Source organism: Clupea harengus, chromosome 25 (assembly GCF_900700415.2).
Source record: "Clupea harengus chromosome 25, Ch_v2.0.2, whole genome shotgun sequence".
Lineage (NCBI taxonomy): Eukaryota > Metazoa > Chordata > Actinopteri > Clupeiformes > Clupeidae > Clupea > Clupea harengus.
The window spans coordinates 11365918-11386102 of NC_045176.1; the positions used below are offsets into that span (position 1 = coordinate 11365918).

General features: G+C 41.7%; 1 protein-coding gene and 1 long non-coding RNA gene across 2 annotated transcripts; one reads left to right on the plus strand and one right to left on the minus strand.

Moving 5' to 3' along the window:
• Positions 1-8331: 8331 nt before the first annotated feature.
• LOC105900528 (aquaporin-4) lies at positions 8332-13378 on the minus strand. The gene is made up of 5 exons (XM_012827849.2): positions 13261-13378; positions 12178-12595; positions 11829-11993; positions 11432-11512; positions 8332-10314 (listed from the first exon to the last, which is right to left on the minus strand). Exons 1-5 carry the CDS (start codon positions 13344-13346, stop codon positions 10033-10035), a joined length of 1032 nt encoding a protein of 343 aa, XP_012683303.2. The 5' UTR covers positions 13347-13378; the 3' UTR covers positions 8332-10032.
• Positions 11439-12215, plus strand: LOC116219540. Its single transcript, XR_004163217.2, has 3 exons — positions 11439-11588; positions 11769-11940; positions 12124-12215. It is a non-coding gene; the product is annotated as an uncharacterized LOC116219540 (long non-coding RNA).
• Positions 13379-20185: the final 6807 nt, after the last annotated feature.

The following is a 20185-nucleotide window of genomic DNA, read 5'->3' on the forward strand; positions in this document are numbered from 1 at the left end:
ACTTATTGTGTTACGATTGCAAGCAAATGCATCAGAATCAATCTCTGGGAGTTAACATTGTTTGTTGATTAAAAGCATTACAGTGCAAGATTAGTAGCAAACGATCCCACATATTCATTTATCAATGTCTTTTTCTAGTTGTCCTCAATCTATCCCTTTTTAGGCCTTGTTTCTGTAAAACATAATAAAACTAGATGTACACTGTACAGTAAGTCACCTGTGTGACATTCACCTTGTTGCATATGGGACAAATTGCCATTTTCCCCATCTGTGTCCATCTTGTCAGCTGGTTTTGAATTGCTATGTTTTCTTTCGAACATGGTATCGAGAAGAGGGTTATCAAGGTGAGAACATTTTTAGAATTGTGACATGAACTTTCTGTCTGTCCCTGCTTGATTTCATATTCAGAAAAGCTCTGTTAACAGTCTGCTTCCATTTAACACCTTCCTGAGCTAAACCTGGCCGATATTTCAGAGCGTTGTCACCGTTTTTCATGTCTAATTTGCAAACACTTTTAAAATGAGACATGACCCCTCTGAGAGACGGCTGCCCAGCCAGCGCTGATCCATTTCTCCCTAAAGCACAGGGGATATGATCTTCATTCCTGCTGATGTGGCTGAGCAGTTGCAGGCGACACACTGACACTGTGGACCGACCGAGCGGCACGTGTTTGCTTTCGGCAGGACGTCTTTATTGGACACATAATCTGGTTAGGTGATTCCCAGGATTCTCCCTCGACAGTGGTTATGGCTGAAGCTGAGGTGACTGTCTGATGGTGGAAGAACTTGCTACAGTAGAGTAGTGTACTTTAATATGTGGGAATGGGGAACTTTCATCTTAGTATTGACAGTAAATCAATCACCTAGACCACTTGTGAGCCATCGCTATTGCAGCTTTGCCAATACCCCATCATCAGAGAGCTAGTTTAGAGTGGATGATTCCCACTATGTATCTGCTTCAAGTAGCATGAAGGTGTGATGCTGACAAATGCTGAAGTATTAAACTGCAATATCAGTCTTTTCAGTTAGTTTACAGTGAAGAGCAGGCAAGACAAGAGCGCACTGGTCCTCCACTAGTACACCCCCAGCAGTTAAAATAAGTTCAGCACTGTCTATATGAAGCAACTTCCTCATCAGGATGCATTATATGTTTGTCTTGGCTTTTTGATGCGAGAAGTTGGAAAGAAATCCACCATCACTCCTGATGTGGAGATATAAATCATCTGATTCACTGTAGACATTCTATATTGTGACTTAATGGAAGGGTATAATCAAACTAGAACTGGTGACCCCTATCTGCAGAACAGCATCAGTAAGGGTGATGTAAAGCATTCATTGGCGTATTGGTTTGGAGTTGGTTTCTTCAGTGAATGATCAATTGTTGATATTCTAGTTCTGGACCCCCAGTGCCATACAGAACTGAATGACAAAAAGTAATTACAAAGATGACGAGAGGAAGGATTCCACAGTGCAAAGAAAGATTCAGCATCGCAGTCGCCATGGTTTCCCTCATTCTAAAATACAACAATGTTACTTTCTCCAGGGAGAAGTTCCGCCTTCCAAAGGTGATGTACCGTCTGATCAGTTCTTTTATTGTTCTTTTGTTTGTTTGGAGCATGTCTACCCCTTATTGGTTAAGCCACAGTATTGCAAGTTTCAGATTTTTATGGAAAAAGAGACCCTGAAACTATTCAGCATACATTTGTTTTTTTTTAAAGATCAAAGTTCAATCAGATTAGTATTCTTGGACAGTAGGTTCAAATGCCTTTTTGACTCCCATCATCTATGCTGTGAATATTGTTACACCCAATAATCTCTGAAAAGGTCAGGCACTATTCACTAGCAGTACTTAGCATTTTCGAGGGCGAACAGGATCTCTCTACATTATTCTTTCCTGGAGTTAATTGGGGCTACACATTTGTATTCACAGCTAGGACCCAGCACAGTGACACCAGCCTCAGACCAGTCAGAGGCCACTCACATTTCACAAAGACGATAAATCTTTAGGAATAGCATTTCAAATGTGGGCTGTTTGAACAGTATGGGTTAGGGTTAGGGCAGTGGTGCATTACTGGTCTTCTTGCAGCTTTACTAATACCCCATCATCAGAGAGCTAGTTTCACAAAGACGATAAATCATCAGGAATAGCATTTCAAATGTGGGCTCCGCTCATCGCAGAGCCCAGGTGAAGGACACACCTGGACGCTTGTCTGGACACTCTCTACAAGGTTGAATTGCTGATCTGTTTGAACAGTATGAGTAAGCGTTAGGGTTAGGGCAGTAGTGTATTACTGGTCTTCTTGCTGAGACATCACAGACTGGGCTATTAACTAAACAATAACTTCATGGGGATGATAAAAGAACACTGCATGAGTCAGATCTGTGCTAATTCTAGGACACCATTGTTAGTCATTTTATACCACAGGAAGGGAGACCTCTGTCAGGCAATGGTAGAACAATCAGGAACAATGTTTTATTTACAATGATGCGCATCAAGGGAGACGGAGCATGGCTTCACATAAAGATTCACCAGCTTCTCTGACTAGAACAGAGGAAATCTCAGTTTAAGTATTCTAGGTCTGTCAGGAGAAGGGGCCGTTAATTACAGAGCTCGGATTGCGTGGGCTGCCCTGGGTCCAGCTCTAACGTGTGATATAGTCAGAGCGACAACATGGCCTTAGAGACATAACCAAAACATTCCAGTCCTTATCATTGAGAACACAGAGGCACTCGGATAGAAATGGAATTTGCACACTAAGGAACGCACAGCTATCTGCTTCCCCCCTACTTCTAATTCTAAGAACCATAAAGTCATACGAGTGAGAATAATAAGATATTCATTTACACAAATCACAAGACTTTAGTTTTGACTGGAATCTCTCTCAACATATGGCCAGGTCTCAAGAATGATCTCTGGCTCAAACATTTGCTCTTAGTTTCCCAACAGATGTACGACTCAGATAAGAGGAACACTTGTTCTCATGACAACACCTGTGTCAGGGCCTTAATGTCATAGACGCGCGCGCCGTGGGGACATTCATTTTCTGCTTTCATATCATACGCAGAGTGGAGCAACTTAGAGGGTGGAGCGACACCTCATTTGGGTTTTGTCTGGTCAAAAAGGTGGCTGTTTTGGGTAAATTGTTTAGAGGAAAGTGCACTCCCATTTCCTGGTTTTCAACGTCTGACAGGCACATCACTCCGATCTCCACACAGTTTGACAGCATAACACTGACCACTCAGGTAGCCTGCTAAATTCACTGATCATCTAACTCAACAGAATAGGTTAACAAATGAATAGATAGACTATGCAATTAGGCACAACAACTCTCTTAGCCACACAGACAGTGAATAAAACGATCCAATATCCTGCATCGGGGCTGTCGGTGTGCAACAAAAAGTTAGATACAAAAGTAATATTTTGTTTAGTATTTTACGGCAGTTTGAAGCACTGATCAATGCCTTTTTCTCCCATTTCCCTTTCTAAAATGGCCTAACGTCACTATGTAGATGCAATGAAGATGGGCCTATATTGAGAAGGAGTGTCTGCATTTTTCTGTCTGCAGATGGGTCATTGCTGAAAAATATTTGCTTCATTTTCACTGTTTATTGAATATATTATGTTGCTCACACAGGCTACTGACAATAACATATAAGTTCACATTTCATGTGAAGGGGTCCACCATTAGTCTATTTGAATTCAGTATGTTGCTTGAATTATAGTAGCATAAACAACAGAAAGCTGTCCATGTAAATACAACCAGAGTCATTGTAATAGTGATGTAATCGTGTTTTCCCAATAAGTATTTTTATTGTAAACATTTATACTCTAGTACATTTCCAAAGTCCATATTGCACATTCATATAAAGCAAAATAATTTGTCTGCTACAATCAAGATGAATTAAAAACTGAAACGTACTACTTGCATAGGTATCCAAACCCCTTTGACTAAGGCATATGACATATTATAAAGAAATGATACAGAGTTGCCACTTATTTGACAATAGCCAATCATAATTGGGTATTACCTGTGAGTGGTTAGTAGAGATCTCATTCTGGATCTAAAAATCACTCTGTCTAAGGATCATCAACCATTTTGTGAAATAATGACGATTAAAGAGACAATGAGATTCAAATGCTTAAGTGAGGAAAAGACTCAAGTGTTTTGATATCCAATTGAGCACTACTGGATCCATAGGAAGAAAGTGGAAGAAAGTTGCATCACACCACACAAATGCTTTGTAGAAAAGGTTGTCCCCCAAACCAAGCATCCGAGGTAGATATTAACTGGAGGGGGAGGCCACCACAGTCCAGTCATCACCCCAAAAAATCTACAAAGTGCAGTGGCTGGAATTGGGGTGCCGGTGTAGGAGTCCACAATTTTAAGAGCTAACTATAAAACTGGTCTCTACTGGAGTGTGCCAAAAAGAAGCCATCCACATTAAAGCATGTATGGAGGTTGCTTAAGATATGGGAAAAGTTGTTCATGGTCATATGAGGCCAAAATAGAACTTTTTGGCCAACCCTCAAAGCGGAGTAATGTGGAGTAATGTGGAGTAAATCTAATCATCTCAATCGTGAAATACGGAAGTGATAACATCATACTGGGAGATATTTCTCATCAGCGAGAACTGGGAAACTTTTTAGAATTGAATGGAGAATAAATAAATAAATCTTACACAATATCACAAGAAAACCTGTTGCAGTCTGTAGTAAAACTACATTTTGGGAGAGGGATTGCCTACCAGTGGGGCAACTACCCAAGGCACAAGGCTAATGCAACACTGGAGTGGTTTAAAAACAGTAAAGTTAATATTCTAGAAGGACCCAGTCAAAGCCCTCATCAAAATCCTACTGAGAATCTGTGGCAGTACAGTCCAGGACCGCCATCCCATGAATATAGATCATCTATAACAATTCTACTTAGAAGAATGAGGAAAAATGCAAAACAATGTAATGACTCCCTTCAAAAGACTTAAGGCTGTTATTGCAGCAAAGGGGTTCTCTACCAAGTATCAATGTACAGGGGTTGAGTGTTTTTCTTTTAGCGATACACAGGAAAATATGTTATATTCCTTGAGCTATTGGTTGGGGACTTGGGGGTTGGTTGGGGTAAATCCTCTCACTGTCAGATTCAAGTGCTCAGCAACTTAGCCAATAACTATAACAATAGCAACTGCCCAACCATAGATACTGCGCATCAGGATATAACAACAATGCACAACTGGCTGGAGACAGCCACAACACACGCCCCGTATGTTGTACCAGGGATCTGTAAAGGCACTCCTTCACAGTACAACAGATGCTGTCTGTAGCCCACAAGTACTAAACATAACATGGCTGCCAAACCATAAAACCTGAGCAGCAGGACACAACAACATTAACAAAGCTGCCTTCATGAGCATTTCACTGGGGTTTTCAAGCAGGCACCTTCCTTCATCAGTCTTTCGGGTGAATCAGGCGCATGACACCTCCAGAAGGTTCAACAGTGGTGTCTGGCATCCCAGAGACACCCCATTCATGCTCATCATAGGTTCGAATATAATTGCCACTACCAGAGACAACAACAGATACAGCACCAGACACACCTCGACGAGATCAGTTTTAGTTCAGGTTCATTCACGACCCAAAGTAGTCTCGGGCGCCTCAGACACCTCAGACGCCTCAGCGGCTCACTTTTTCTGTAGCCTCAAACAACTCCTTTTAAAGCTCCTTTGTGTGACCATCCTTGAAAACCGAAATCCAACAGAAGTGTCATGGTTGAATTGCCCTCTAACACATATCTCCACTGGTCTTATGTGTGTTTGCCAACCTCGTTGCCTTGCTTACTTTAGAGTCTTCTTTTTAAATGCTTCCTCAATCGAATATTTATGCAAGAACAATATTTTAGTTTTTAATTTATATACAGTATTTTAGTAGACAAATAACTTATTTAGCATTTAAAAATATGCTATAGCAAAAGTGTTCCAATGAAAATACTGATTGGTAAACTATGCATACTGTAAGTAATACCTGGTCAGATGCTCTGTCTATATTTCCTGTATTTCGTCTGGCAGTCAAATCTGATTATGTTCTGTATGAAACATCATTGCAAATTTAGACTGCAACGTAAGTATTGAGATGAGCCGAGGCGGATCATAAATTTCCTTCCCTGTCACTTTTCAACATCACATACCTTGAACTTCGAAGCACAAAAAGGGAATTAATCGAGGTGGACTGCGAACAAACAAGTTTCCAAAGTTTCCTAATATTAAAACGCCACTTGACTTATTGGCCCTTTAGGGGTATAGGGTATTTACTCAGAATATAAATATTACCTGTGTTTCACTGACTTCTGTGCTGTTTCCTGAAAAGGAGTAAATCAACGCAAGTCACTCCATTTAAAGGATGGAGAGTGGGATCAATGCTTTTTTTTTTTTTCATCTTTCGGTTGGAGTTTTGCCGGGACAGTTTTCCATTAATCAGTGGGTTTTTCATTATTCTTTGAAGATGACCTGAATATTTTCGCCTTATTGATTGGTACGCGCATTCTTTTCTCAAAGGAAAATTTGGCTACACATCACGACTAACCTCTTCATTTTCCTTTCCAATAAATCCTACATATGTAGCTTGCTTTCAGGCGTGTTTATTAGGCCTGTATCTGTTAAATAATGTGAAGGCCACGGCAATGATAACACTTTGGAGACTTGAACTGTGCTGATGTTTAATGATTTCACAGTAAGACTTTAACAGTTTAAACATTTTCATAATATGCTCTGATGTGTTGGACTTGATTCAAAAGTGACAAGTGCATTTGTCATCACAGCACATATCAGAATTCCTGAACAAATTAACCAACACACCCAGAAATGAATATGCCATTTTATCTGTCCAACAAAGGCTTTGCTCTATGGTAGCTGTCCTATGTGTGCACACACGCTAATAGCATATCTGCTCAGCCACCCCCATTGGTGTTACCCTATTTGAGCTATAACGCGACGTCTCGGCGCCTAACACTGAGCTTGGTGCCTTTGAAATTAGGTCCATCACTAGCACAGTGCTGGCCGTAGTCAGACACACTGTGGTCTGTGTGACGGGTTGCCAATCGAAGACTTTGTTTGCATACTCATACTCATTTAGTCTTCTTATTATCTTCTTGTTTTGTAATCGGCCCCTGGTGACAAACTACATCAGAATGACCAAGATTGTCACTTGTACTACTGTATAATTGAGTATTCACTTCTCCATACCTATTTTACACCAATGAATAGGGTTTCACAGAACTCCTCTACAGTTTACATTAACTGAATTGAACCACATTCAGATTAGAATTCATGAACATAAGTGTCACTTTTTAAAACATCTACATTTACTGGGAAAATCACAACAATGGTAGAAGATTTAAGAGGCTTGTTCATTTAATGTATAAATACCATGACAACTTATTTGTCTATATTTATGATGATATTCATTATCATGGATTATTAGTTGAAAGGATCATGGCTACTCCTGGGACAGAAGACTGCAATGATAGTAATTTGTTCTTAGCTATGAAGGAGTCACATAGAGTACTAATTTAAATACAGACTTACCTTCAGAAAGCTGGTAATCACTTGAGAGATTATTCATAAATATGCACAACTTTTGAGATATATGTTGGATCATTTAGTAACAATGTATTGATTGCATTTTTACATGGTTTGAGCTTTCTATGTTGTATTTTCCACACAGCAAATGAATATCATGCAATATGTTTCTTTAATTTATCAAACAGACTTGCACCAGATGATATGTGTCTCATAATTCCTACTATGTGTGTCAGCCAATGTCTTTGTCTCGAGACACATCATTCCAACCAGAAACAGCCTTGTGTGTATGTCTGTATCTGTGTATAAAAGCTGTTTGATTCATTCTACTAGAGTCAGCTAAAGGTAATCAGACCTTGTTCCCTTTGATCTGACAATATCCAATACCCAAGTGTGTTACTGCCCTCTCCTGGTCACCTTTTGTAATGATGGCGTTCTGCTGCGGTGATGATCTCAAGTTGCATTGAGGAGCCTGTGTAGTGCGCTGCCAAGTCACAGACTTACTGAAAATGTACACGTTGATAACAGGATTGATGGACAGCAGGTGGCTGAAAGAGATACTAGTCTCTCTAGATGTTTTATACCATGGTAACAGAGTGATATCCTCACTTATATTGTTTTTCTCCTTCATAATTTGGGGGGAAATGCCCCCTATAGCCTGCTTGTGTTGCTCATCTTTCACTGTCAGAAGAGGGCACTATGGGGTTATTCACCTTTTTATGAAAGGGCAACTTGCAGGCTTGGAAATTAATCTTAACACAGTAAATGGCCAAACACTGAAACTTTATTTCTGTATCCACAAAGAGCTTAAATAATAATTATGGCTAATGACTATTGCAAAAAAAACAAAAAACAGTACTAAAATGAAATAGGTTTTTTTTTTAAAGATGGGTATGTTCTAGGTACCGATTCTCAGTCAGTCCGTATGCATCACCTAGAAGCATCACCTGTTTTTCCAAATGCAGAACAGGGTGTGTTTTTGGCTGGGCCACTACAGCTGACCAAGGTTCTGTTTTTGGAAGATGAATGCCATGGCATGCCACAACACATTCTTGGCTCAGGGTGCTGCTTGCTTTGGGACAGTACTGCGAGTAGCTGATTACGGGGCTTTTAAATGCCACAGCATCAGGCCAGCTCATAATTATTGAATCGTTAGCTGACTGCGGTGTCATCTGTGGCTGGGCTTATGGATATCACTGCTATGGTTGTAGCAAGGGCAGAGCTCAATTTCTGGCATGTATTTTTGAAAAGGAAATTTGTGTTTTGCATTTTTATAAACCCATACAACCAAATACAGACATTGTGTGCCATGTCCCTGTCTGTGTATACATGCAGCAAATCTGGTCTGGATGGCTCAGGAAAAAATACATATATCATTATTATCCCTATTATTCATAAAGGCCTGATTTACCAGCTCATGGTGGCAGAGAGAAAGAGAGACTGTGAATGTGATTGTGCACACAGTTTTGACTAACCGTGAACATCACTACAGCCTATTTATTGACTCAGTACTGCAATCCATGCATTGAAAAATGATCCATTTCTTAAGTCCAAAGAGTGATGAGGTTGAGTTCGTCACAGCTTATGTAGTCACATAAATAAAAATAAAAATACACAAACATTTACATATTATATACTTTACACTGAAACATACACTTCTATAGGGTTCGACTCCATTCACACGTCTGTGTTTTCTATACATGTTAATATTAACACCACATTATCTACAATGTAAGGCAAAGTTGCTATGGGAGTTGCTGGGGAAGATAATGATACAGTTGGATAACAAGACAATCCCAGGTCTGTGCACTGTACATGGAGACAGCCAGTGTGAAAACACACTGGCTCAGATAGTCATGGAACTCACAACCTGCCGCCAACCGCCCGCATACCTCATCTCTGTCCGTCGTGCCATGGGGTTTGTAATTTTCTTAATGACCATGATGTCATGACATGTGATGTATGAAACCAGACACTAATCCAAGATTAACAAGGCAATAGGTTGAAACTTTCCACCAAGTTTGATGACATATGAGGCTTAATGGAATGTGATGGGTTGTACATGTTTTTGTAGTAGAATTCCCTTTTTTGGCATGAGAATCCTTTCAGTGTTTGACACTGTGAATTTATGGTTCATTGTTGTATCATGTGGATAGAGTTATTTTAGAAAACCAAAATCATCCAACCAATAGAAAAACCTGCCAGGTAATGAATGAACGGAACTGGCAGAATGAAGATTCTCAAGTTTTGCAGGGGTAACCAATGTGTCTTATGCATCGAAGCACAGGGCATGGCCCAATGAGAAATACACTTTGGTGAGCGCTCAGAGAGGAAACAAGCTCCCTGAGACAACAAACGTTTTTTTTTCTTTCTTTTTTCTGCGTAGACGGTAGGTGGGGCCTGGCCACAGGTAACTAGAAACCACGCTGGCCTACAGGTTGGTCTCCATCTCCAGTGCACGTGATAGTCATACTGAGGACAGCACCTCTCCAGGGGGCTCCCGGAACGTCTCCTGCTTCTCCCTTTTGTCCAAGTCCACAGTGGTGAGGAATGAGCTGGGTTTGATGACCAGGTCATCAGGCTCTCCGTTATACTGGCCACGAGGACACTCCACTTCCTTGTATTTCCCAGAGGGATCTTTGATAAACATATCACTGAGACGTTTCTTCAGCGCTGTTTCGGGGCAGAACAGATACTCGTACAAAGCAGCAGCCAGAATTCCACCAAGAATGGGACCCACCCAGTACACCTTAAGACAAGGAATAATGGGGATGTCATTCTTACAGTAAGGTCGCTCACAGATAGAGCTTGTTGCTAACTTAACTCCACAAATTAAGATCAAAATAAGATGCTAAATAAGATTTCGTGAGATGCGAAATCTTCACCGTTATTGGTTACTACTTGAATATTTATAGGTGACATATTAAAACAAGATCATCGCCACTCTCTCTCCAAATGAGGGCAAGATGTACTCTGCAAGGGAAACCTGTTAATGTGACCAGCTCAAACATCTGTCACAGAAGGGTTACTGGAAGAATATGACACCTATTTTAGCACTACCAGCCCTGCCTCTATTTATGCCAGTGGCCCACCCAAGTGTCACAGTCTACTTGGCACACTTTTCTTCTCCATGTCTATCACCTCTCTGTAGCAGGGGCTGAAGCAGGACACACAGGGTTCAGTAGGGCTCAGTAATGGCAGCACATAGACATGCATAACTGGTGCTAGTGGCTATTATTAAAATAACGCTAATGGTTTGTGTATTGGGAGTTTTTAAACCGTTAGTTGTGCAGACACAACTTTATATGCAGAGATGTCAAAGTGCTTCTTTTTGTTTACCAGCGATCTTCCTGTTTTGATATTTTATTCTGTAATCAAACATTCTGGAGTTGAGCAATAAGGTGGTCAAGCCTGACTGCAACTGCTTTTCCTCCCTTTTCCTAATCTGGGTCGATACTTCTCCTTCCAAGGTTTGGAGAACAAGCCACATAATGGATGTCCTTGAAAAATGAATAGTATAAAACTGAATCTATTAATATTTAACAGTGTTACTAACTATGCCATGTCCTTGCTGAGCAGTAAAGAGTTCCTTGAATAGTGCTGGACCAAGCGTTGCTTTCAGTCTTATTACACGGCACTGACCTTACTGAGTTACAGGGTTCACTGCAACCAGGTTGGATCAATGGTGTAATTATGCACTAGGCACTATGCACTATATTCTTTTAAAAAAGCTGACAATAACATATCATGTTTGACCAGAATAATTGAAATCCCTCAGCTATGCAGTCAAAGCATCGCTAGAGAAGGACAACTCAAGGAGGGCAACTCTTCCAAAACACTGTACTGCTATCAGGTTTCTTCCTTACCCAGTGATTTTCCCAGTTCCCAGTGACGACTACAGGCCCAAAGGAGCGTGCAGGGTTCATGCTGGCACCAGTGTAAGGGATCTGTAAACAAGAGAGAAACATTAATGATGTTCTCTAGAGAAAGATCTATCCCGTTAAAGCTGGTATTGCATCTCAGGTGAGTGCATCTCTGAGATTGTCTGAAGTATATGGACAACTGAAGATGATATGAATTACATATTAATACTTTGTCACAGCTTCTTGGCCGGCGTCCAAATACTGTTGTGTAAATATTATAACTTATTCATACAGAATTTGATATATTTATATTGTCTTCACACATCTCTTTTATCTTAAGACAAGCTCCAGACTGAGCATCCATGTGCTGTCTACAAGGACCTGAAATGTACTGACTTACTGCAAATAGATGGCCAATGCATACAGCAAATCCTATGGCTAGTCCAGCTGACCCTTTCAAGTCATTCCGTTTAGGATCACATGTAGCAAAGACGGTGAAGACGAGCTCAAAGGTGATGAAGAGTTCAACAACAAGAGCATGCCCCACTGATAGGTTGGAGTTTACCTGCACAAACAAACAATGAAAAAAAAAACTGTTTAATAATGTCATGGTTTTGATCAATGAACCAGTAGCATCTCAATTTATATCACTGTAATTGTGCTAAGATCACGGTTTATTTACTCCCTGCATTTAGAAACATTGCTTCAGTTTCCGGACGCAAGAACCAAGAAAAGAACCAAATGCTCACCGCGGTTACTCCGAGGCCTCCTCTCACAGTACTGGGAGTGACCATGTAGAGTATTCCAGCCCCTGCTATGGCTCCTAGACACTGTGCCACCACGTAGAACAAAGCCTTGGCCAGGCTCAGCTTCCTGGTGACCACCATGGCTGCCGTGACTGCCGGGTTGATGTGGCAGCCGCTGATGTGGCCGAAGCACTGCACCATGGTGGCGATGCTGAGGCCGAAGCAGAGCGATATCAGCACCAGGTCTGCCGGGGGTGGGTTTTCCTGCTTTGCGGCCCAGTTGATGGTCGAGCCGAGGCTAAGAAGCACGAAAATCAGCGTGGCCAAGAACTCTGCAGACACGGCCCGCCAGAACCCCTTGGTCCATATCCCTTTGAATGCTGCCATGACTCTCTCAAGCTTACACGAGGGTGGGCACCCACTGCATTGAGGAGAAGGAGAATGAGAAGGAGAGTGAGGTGACAGTCCACATAAGTGGAGGAAGAACCTTTTATTTTATTTGAATCCCAAAGTGTTGTAATACAATATTGCATTTGGAAGTCCTGTAGTAATTATAATGAAGGTAATGATGATTACATTCAGATCAGACAGGAACTGGGTTGACTGCTAGGGTGTAATTAACTGCTTATCTAACATAAAGTCTACGAAAACCCATTAAACTCTCTCTCTCAGTTTGTGTTTGGGTGTGTGGGAGTGCACATATATGAATTTCCTTTGCAGGCATTCACATCTAGGTAGAGACAGAACAGAATACGTTTCATTCAAACATACTGACAAAGGTAAAAGCCTCAGGTTAAGACAAACACGGAAAATAGGGAGCTACAGAATCACTTCATGGGACATGCATGATACTGTTAAGTTAACATTGTATGCCTACTTAAAAGACACTAACATGAGACATGTTATGCGACCTATATTTTTTTTTAACTCTCGAGTCAACGACAAACAACACTGTTTTAACATCCTATTGTGATCAGTAAAATAGAATACCCATACTGTAACGTTAATTCTATTGATTAACACCAGGCCTTCAGAACAACATAATTAGCAGCACAGCAACACAACCCAAATGAAGATTTATCTTACGGACAACTCTCTGGCGTACACCGGTGAAGTAAAGGAGGTGAGGAGGGAGCCCAGGGTGCACTAGAAGAAGACCGCGTTCCACACATTATGCGACCAGTTGCCCTCCTGGAAATTTATTGCGTTAGCAACGGGGCATCACCCTGGAGCATTAAGCAAGGAGCCGGGGTTAAGGAGGAGGAGACTGCTTTGCGTAATCACAGGCGCTACGCCCCTCGAAAACACTTGCACGTGGAACCGCTATTAGCAAACATTGTTCTCAGAAGTTTAGAAAAACAATTACAAAGCTGGATACGCAAAGCATAAAATACTAACAGAATACATTACATTAAATGCAGGTGAATGGAGACACATTACATGTAAATAGACTTAGAAACTGGTCATAAGTATGGGTACAATGTGTGAGAGTAATTTGTTGTTGGAAATGATTTATTAAATGTTTGTAAGCAAGTTGGTTAACCCTTGAGTTTGTGATCAAAGAGTGAACTGACTATAATATTATAGACAAGACATACCTATGATTTGCTCATTATTTTAAAGCTATTTTGAGGACTGATTTTGTAAATTTCTACTGAATACAAATGCATATGAGTATGAGGGGCTGTATACGCAGCAATTCAGACTTTACCTCTCATACACACACAATGTGTGTTTACATTTACCATTTTACCTTGCATATGTTCCTTTTTAATTACTCTTACTCACTGTTTTCTAACACTTGTGTACACTAATTTCACCTCTCACATTCTGTAATGTAAACAAAAACTGTATGTGTGAGGTGAATAAAAGTGAGATGGACTATTTAATTTGCTATTTATTGGCCATCTGGCTAAGCCTTCAACAGTCCATAGCCTCTTCAATCACCGAGTGGATTCATTCACCAGTAACCCTAACATTGAAACAACAATAAGACAGCTTCTGTCTCTTTAAACCACACTCAGGCTCAGAGTGTGATGACTTCATGTAGACCTGGTGTAATTATCCTATATGGATGTCTTGCTACTTCTCCAGAAGAGATAACTCTAGGCATAAACTGCAAGCGCCGCCACAATGAGGCATCCAGTAAAGACTCGCTAGCAGAATACAGTTCCATAGTTCTAAAGGTAAAGCACGGTTGAGTTTCAATGCTTTTGTGAAGACGCAACCCATATATCAGGCCTGCTAGCTCATGTTCGGGTAGTGCATTGAACCCAGAGGTAGGCTGGAGTGGTAAACCCAGTTTAGTGCTCCATCTCTCTAGCAGGTCACAATCTAGCCTAGTTCACTTTTTAACCTCTCATATTCACTTTCTTTACCTCTCACATACAGTTTGTGTTTACACTGTAAATACAGACTGTGAGAGGTGAAATGAGTGTACATGCCCATAAGAAAAAAATAAATCTACAAAGAGATCTCCTTATTATCTCCTTAGCGTCTCCTAGACAACAATGAGATCAAATGAAACTTAAAAGTGGATTTTGGTTTAAATCTCCTGATTCTCAGTTTTCTACATGAACCAAATCTCTCTTATGGAGTGAAAGGAGATATATCAACAGGGTCATAAATCATACTCAGTTTTACTAAATGTTTAGCCATCTCAATATTATCTCCTCTGTTTCTTTCTCAAGACAAGAGACAGGTGTGTTTGGGGGAGGGAGGGGGCATGAATGTTGTATTTAACTTGACTAGAAGACTGTTCAAAGCTGTTGTGAACAGGGGTAGCAAAGAGATTTTTGGTCCACTGCAGTAGGTTTTTACAATACCGTGTCTCATCTCATTTTTGTCTCAAATTTTTTCTCTTAAGGAAGTTTATGAGAAATATCTGTGATTAAATTGATACATAAATAAAACAATAATAGGAATCACACCTCTGTCCCCTGAGCTATCAAAGACCCACATTTGAGAATTGAAATGTTCCTATGAGTGAGTGATACGAAAGTGAATGTGAGCCATTAAAAAGGAACATATGCAAGATCAAATGGTAAATGTTAAAGCACATTGTGTGTGTATGAGAGGTAAAGTTTGAACTCTGACCTATACAGCTACTCAGGGAGGAGCCCATATTTTTGCCTTTCTTTCCTTGGTCTAGGGTCACAGAGATAACTTTATTGACGAAGCCAGAAAGACACAACTGGCCATTTTTACTTAAGTAAATAACAATAAAGTGCTCAATAAGGTTATCTGTGAAACTTAGGAAACTTAGTTGATGGACCCATAGATTAGTTTTCATTTCCTTGGCTAATGGACACTGGAGGAATGAACGTCAGGACACTGATATAATGACATTGGCAGTATTGACATGAGTATCTGCCTTCCTTGACCGTACCCATTTCTCAACGGTGAAATCACATATCATATCACAACACTGATTGAAAACTGATAATGTAATTTGATCTGAAAAGCAAAGAGGTTTTGTAGTGTTTATTTTATGCTTACTCAATTTTTTGCATTTCAAGAGGTAAGGAATGTATGTATCGCTTAGCACACATCATGTCTTGCATCTTTGCTGTTATTGCTGGAGAAGCGGTTCACATCAACCAGATGTGGGTCACTGACTCAAAAGTACAAGACTCACTTTACCATTCCTGAGGGATTGCGACAAACATTTCGTTTTGAGAATCTTATCTCAAAGATGAGACCTTGCGACCAGTAATGTTGGCTCGGCTCATTTGGGTGCTCAGTCCTCTTTCGGTTTCATGACGTTGCTAGAATGTTGTGGTGGTTTATAAAGCAGACACAGATATTCTGTGTGTTACTTTCACAGACTGACTGCTCAGACTGACCTTGTTTGACGCAGAGTGAATTGCTGATGAGAGTGTAGAGCTTGAGATGAGAGCTTTTCTGACAGCATATTTCTTCTAGAGAACAATTTTTCCTGCAGTTTCTGGCAATTATACACGGAATGCATGTATCCTCCATTCATTCCACACTGAATAATGGAAATCATTTTCAATTTACCTTGTCCCTTTGATGGAGGCAGGAAGGGTGATAAACCTACCATGGATACCTACCATACCTACACCACAGTCCTAAATGTATGTGTGCTAACCTGGGTATAAGTGGGCTAACAGCCTTTGAAGTGTCAGGTTACATGAAAATATTCAATCTAGTGGAGGGAACTTCACTCTGCTTCATGTCGTGAAGTTCTTTGCCTCAGCCTCTTTCAATATTTGCAGACACTGGGACACCCTGACAGCCGTTATCATTTACATTTTCCATGTATAAAATTCGTGTAACAGCAAATCATTAGTTCTCTCTTCTCCCGAATATGGTCTGTTTGTGGACGTTTGCCTGAGTGCTGTTTCTGGCCAAGGCTGATTTGTCTTCATATGAACTGTTTTTTTTCTGCAGCATTTTCAAATGTGTGACAAAGTTTTATTTTCCCAAAGCCTAAGGCCTTGAAGTATGAGGAACAAAGCCACTTTGATCAGAAGACCTGAGAAGGGGTTTCCTGAGACCTGAGATTTGAGAATGTCTTGTGTGAGATCAGATGATGAGATCTGAGGATATCCTACAATGAACACCATCGCGTCAGTCATTTTTGCACTGTTTTGACCCAAAGATCACTTTCACATTGTGGATATTGCCATTTGGTGGTCTTCCAATAAAGAACCTGGACATTCTATATGAACTGGCAAAACCTTCAGTGACTTAGTCAAATAAGTCTAGCTCAGAGACTTAAACTTAATACCTTAGAACAATTGTATTCAAGATTAATTAATTGATATAAGTGTATTAAGCAAGGGGCATAATATTATCTTTCACTCAGTTTGGCTATTGCCATCAATCTCTCAGTTTCTCATATAGTGATATACAGAATAGAGAAATAGCTGAAATAGTTACGCCAATAGCTAATGAGTAAGGATCCACTGCAGCCTTTACCTATAACTTGTATGGTATGTGACATTGGCTATGCTATGTTAATGCATTAGGTCATTTTTAAAATAGAGTCTCTCACTATCTTCCTATAACCTTTGAAACTATAACCCCCTGATAACCTCCTTTAAATCCGCTAGGGAACAGGCAGTACACTGAAGGGCAAAATTGTGTTGATTTTAGAGGTACTTAATGAAGTCAGGTGGATATAATGTGCAAACAGCTGTAGAGCAATTTATGAGTTAATCATTTATTCAACACACCGCATTACACCATATGACCCATAGGGCTGCCTCAGACAACACAGAAATCTCCTCACAGCGGTCACATTGATGAAGGTGGACTGAAATGTCATGCCATCCTCTGTTTTCTCCATCTTTCTTGCCCCTATGCTTATCAAATATGTGTTTAGAGACCTAATATTTACCCATTCATATTATCTCTGACAAGTTTCCACTTACGTATATGCGGCCACTTCATTTCCTCTGAATGCTGTAGCGGCTTTAAAACCTAGTTGCGCGTATGTTTACACTCCTTAAGGAACCTTAGGTCCATTCTGACCCCCCAATCTTTCACCCTTCCCCCCTCTCTACGCTGCTGGAAGCAAGGTATTATCTCATGTTTTGAAACCTGTAGCCATATCACAATATCAGTTGTCAAGTTAATTGCCATAGTTTTCCATAACAACACGAATCATTACTGGTCCTCCAGTGACTGAGTCACATTCAACCGTGTCTTACACAATGACCCTTGCAATAGGGCTGTCCTTTTTTACAATGATTCTATGGTGCAACCAGCCACAGTGATGACTGACGTTAAATCATTAAGAATTAGACTTGTTCAGTAATCATTTCAAAATGTTCCCAACAGTTAATTTACCAGTAATGGTCCTGGTAACCTTGGGAAAGCCCTTGTGTTAGTCTCTGTTACTTGCCAAAAGAACACTACAATGCCACAGCCAACATGTTGACACTGGGCTCCATTTGTATCACATGGTGGTTGTACATGGAGTGACTCATGGAAGAATGCATCAAGTGCAGCACTGAGCCCCTCAGGTTTTTTTTCATTGACCTGACTGGCCATAGACAGGAGCACAGCCATGTAGCCCATGCCTGACCTGACTGGCCATAGACAGGAGCACAGCCATGTAGCCCATGCCTGACCTGACTGGCCATAGACAGGAGCACAGCCATGTAGCCCATGCCTGACCTGACTGGCCATAGGCAAGAGCAGAGCCATGTAGCCCATGCCTGACCTGACTGGCCATAGGCAAGAGCAGAGCCATGTGATCCATGTCAGACCGGGACCATATTCCACCCAGAGATCTGATGTGCACTTGGTTATGGCAAGAACCCATATAAATCTGATTAAATGATTCAAGGTGCACTGAAACATTATTACATAGTGATATTTGATAGTCCACTGATGCAAAGGTCCTGGATGCCGGCCAGCCAGAACGGATGGTGGTCCCCTTGGCTGGCAACTGTCACCTGCAGTAACTTCTTTGCTCTCGCCTATGACTGCTCCCCAGCCCTGCAGTCTCTGTTCTATGGTCCCCGGTAGCATCCTGTGGCGGACTAGGGCGATGGAGGACCCAGTATCCACCAAGCATCAGCAGGTCACAGTCGATGTAAAGTCCATGAGCTGAGCCGCAGCTGTGGCTGAGGTGGTGGGTGGTGAGGCACTGCGCCAGGCAATGGCATGCAAAGTGCCCTGGTTTCCCTCATCGGTAGCATCCCTCGGACTGCTCTGTCGCCCTCCAGGGCCCACGCCTTGGTCACTGAGAAGCTCTGTGGCCCGACGAGTTACCGCCTCTACGTCCTCACTCTCTTCCAGGTTGGCCTGGTGCACACGATGTTTGGATTCAGGGGAATGGCCACAAGGGCATGCTCCACTCGTTTGGCCTCGTCCAGGACCGCAGCCAGAGAGTGGGGGGGGGGGGGCACTAAAACGGATGTGCTCCTGCAGCAGCTCCGGCTGCAAGTCCCAAACAAAATGCGACACGACCTGGAGCCCCATCTCTTCACCCGACCAGCCATCGAAGCTTGCTGCCATCTGAACTTGCACGAGGTAGCATCTCCATCTGCTCTTCTCCTCTGTAGTGGGTAACTTTGTGATGCTCTGGTGCGGTGCCTCTGCCGTCGCTGTGGTGGCCCTCGGCTGGCCAGCGGTCAAAGCGGGGGGGCTGGTTCTGGAGCTCCCTGCATGTGCAGGCTCACTGGCATGCCCGGTCCCTGATCCAGGATCCTGGCTCCCATGGGGTTAGCGGCGTCCAGTTGCTCCCTCCTAGTCCCAGGCGGGGCAGACTGGCTCCATGGGCTGCTCCTTCGCACTGCTCCCCGAGCGAAGGCATGACCAGGTCTGGACATGAATATCGCAGCCTATCCCCGTTAGAGCTCTTGGAAAATCATTAATTTTGGCCGCACCCAACCCTGTTGCAGCTCAGCGATCAGGTGTTCGATTTCTCCCTGCGTGGTCATCTTCCTCCCTTCCTCAGCGTAGTGCTCCATCCCACTTCTGACAACCTGTGTAGCCGGAAGACTTCTCTTGGCTTCTTGCTGTTCATTGACACACAACTGATCAAATGGTCCAATGTCAATCAGTCAGATGCCTGCCTTCCAGAAACCAGGCCCAGGTCGGGGTAATGTACCAAGGAGGATTACTCAGTTAGCCAGGTAACTTCTGAAATAGTAACTTTTGAAATGAACTGAACATTTGTTAATAAATACCAATAATTAATTTGGCATGCATTACACAAAAGTGTGTGGAGGTGGCTGCCTGATGAATGCATTGCCTGGGCATGCCTTCATAGTGGTCAGGATGAAGGAAAAAGGGGGCGGGGCTGATCAAAGGGGGTTCAATTACAGTAGAGAACCAATGGTAACATTTAAAATAAAAATCATTCCTCTCCTTTAATGGCCCAAAATTGTTTGTAGTTGAAGTAGTTAACTACACCAAAAAGGGCAAAAAAGTAATTTCACTACTTGAATCACTATGCAAATATAAATGAGTTATGACTTATTTGGATAGTCCGCCTACAGAGACTTAACAGTTCATGTAATTCATGTTCAGT

Excerpts from the sequence above, each read along its gene's own strand:
- LOC105900528 (XM_012827849.2), bottom strand. The coding sequence starts at position 13,346 with ATGTGTGGAACGCGGTCTTCTTCTAGTGCACCCTGGGCTCCCTCCTCA. Across the intron at positions 12,596-13,260 it reads TGTACGCCAGAGAGTTGTCC|TGGGTGCCCACCCTCGTGTA; the intron begins GTAAGATAAATC and ends TCCTCAATGCAG. Across the intron at positions 11,994-12,177 it reads GAGGCCTCGGAGTAACCGCG|GTAAACTCCAACCTATCAGT; the intron begins GTGAGCATTTGG and ends TTGTTTGTGCAG.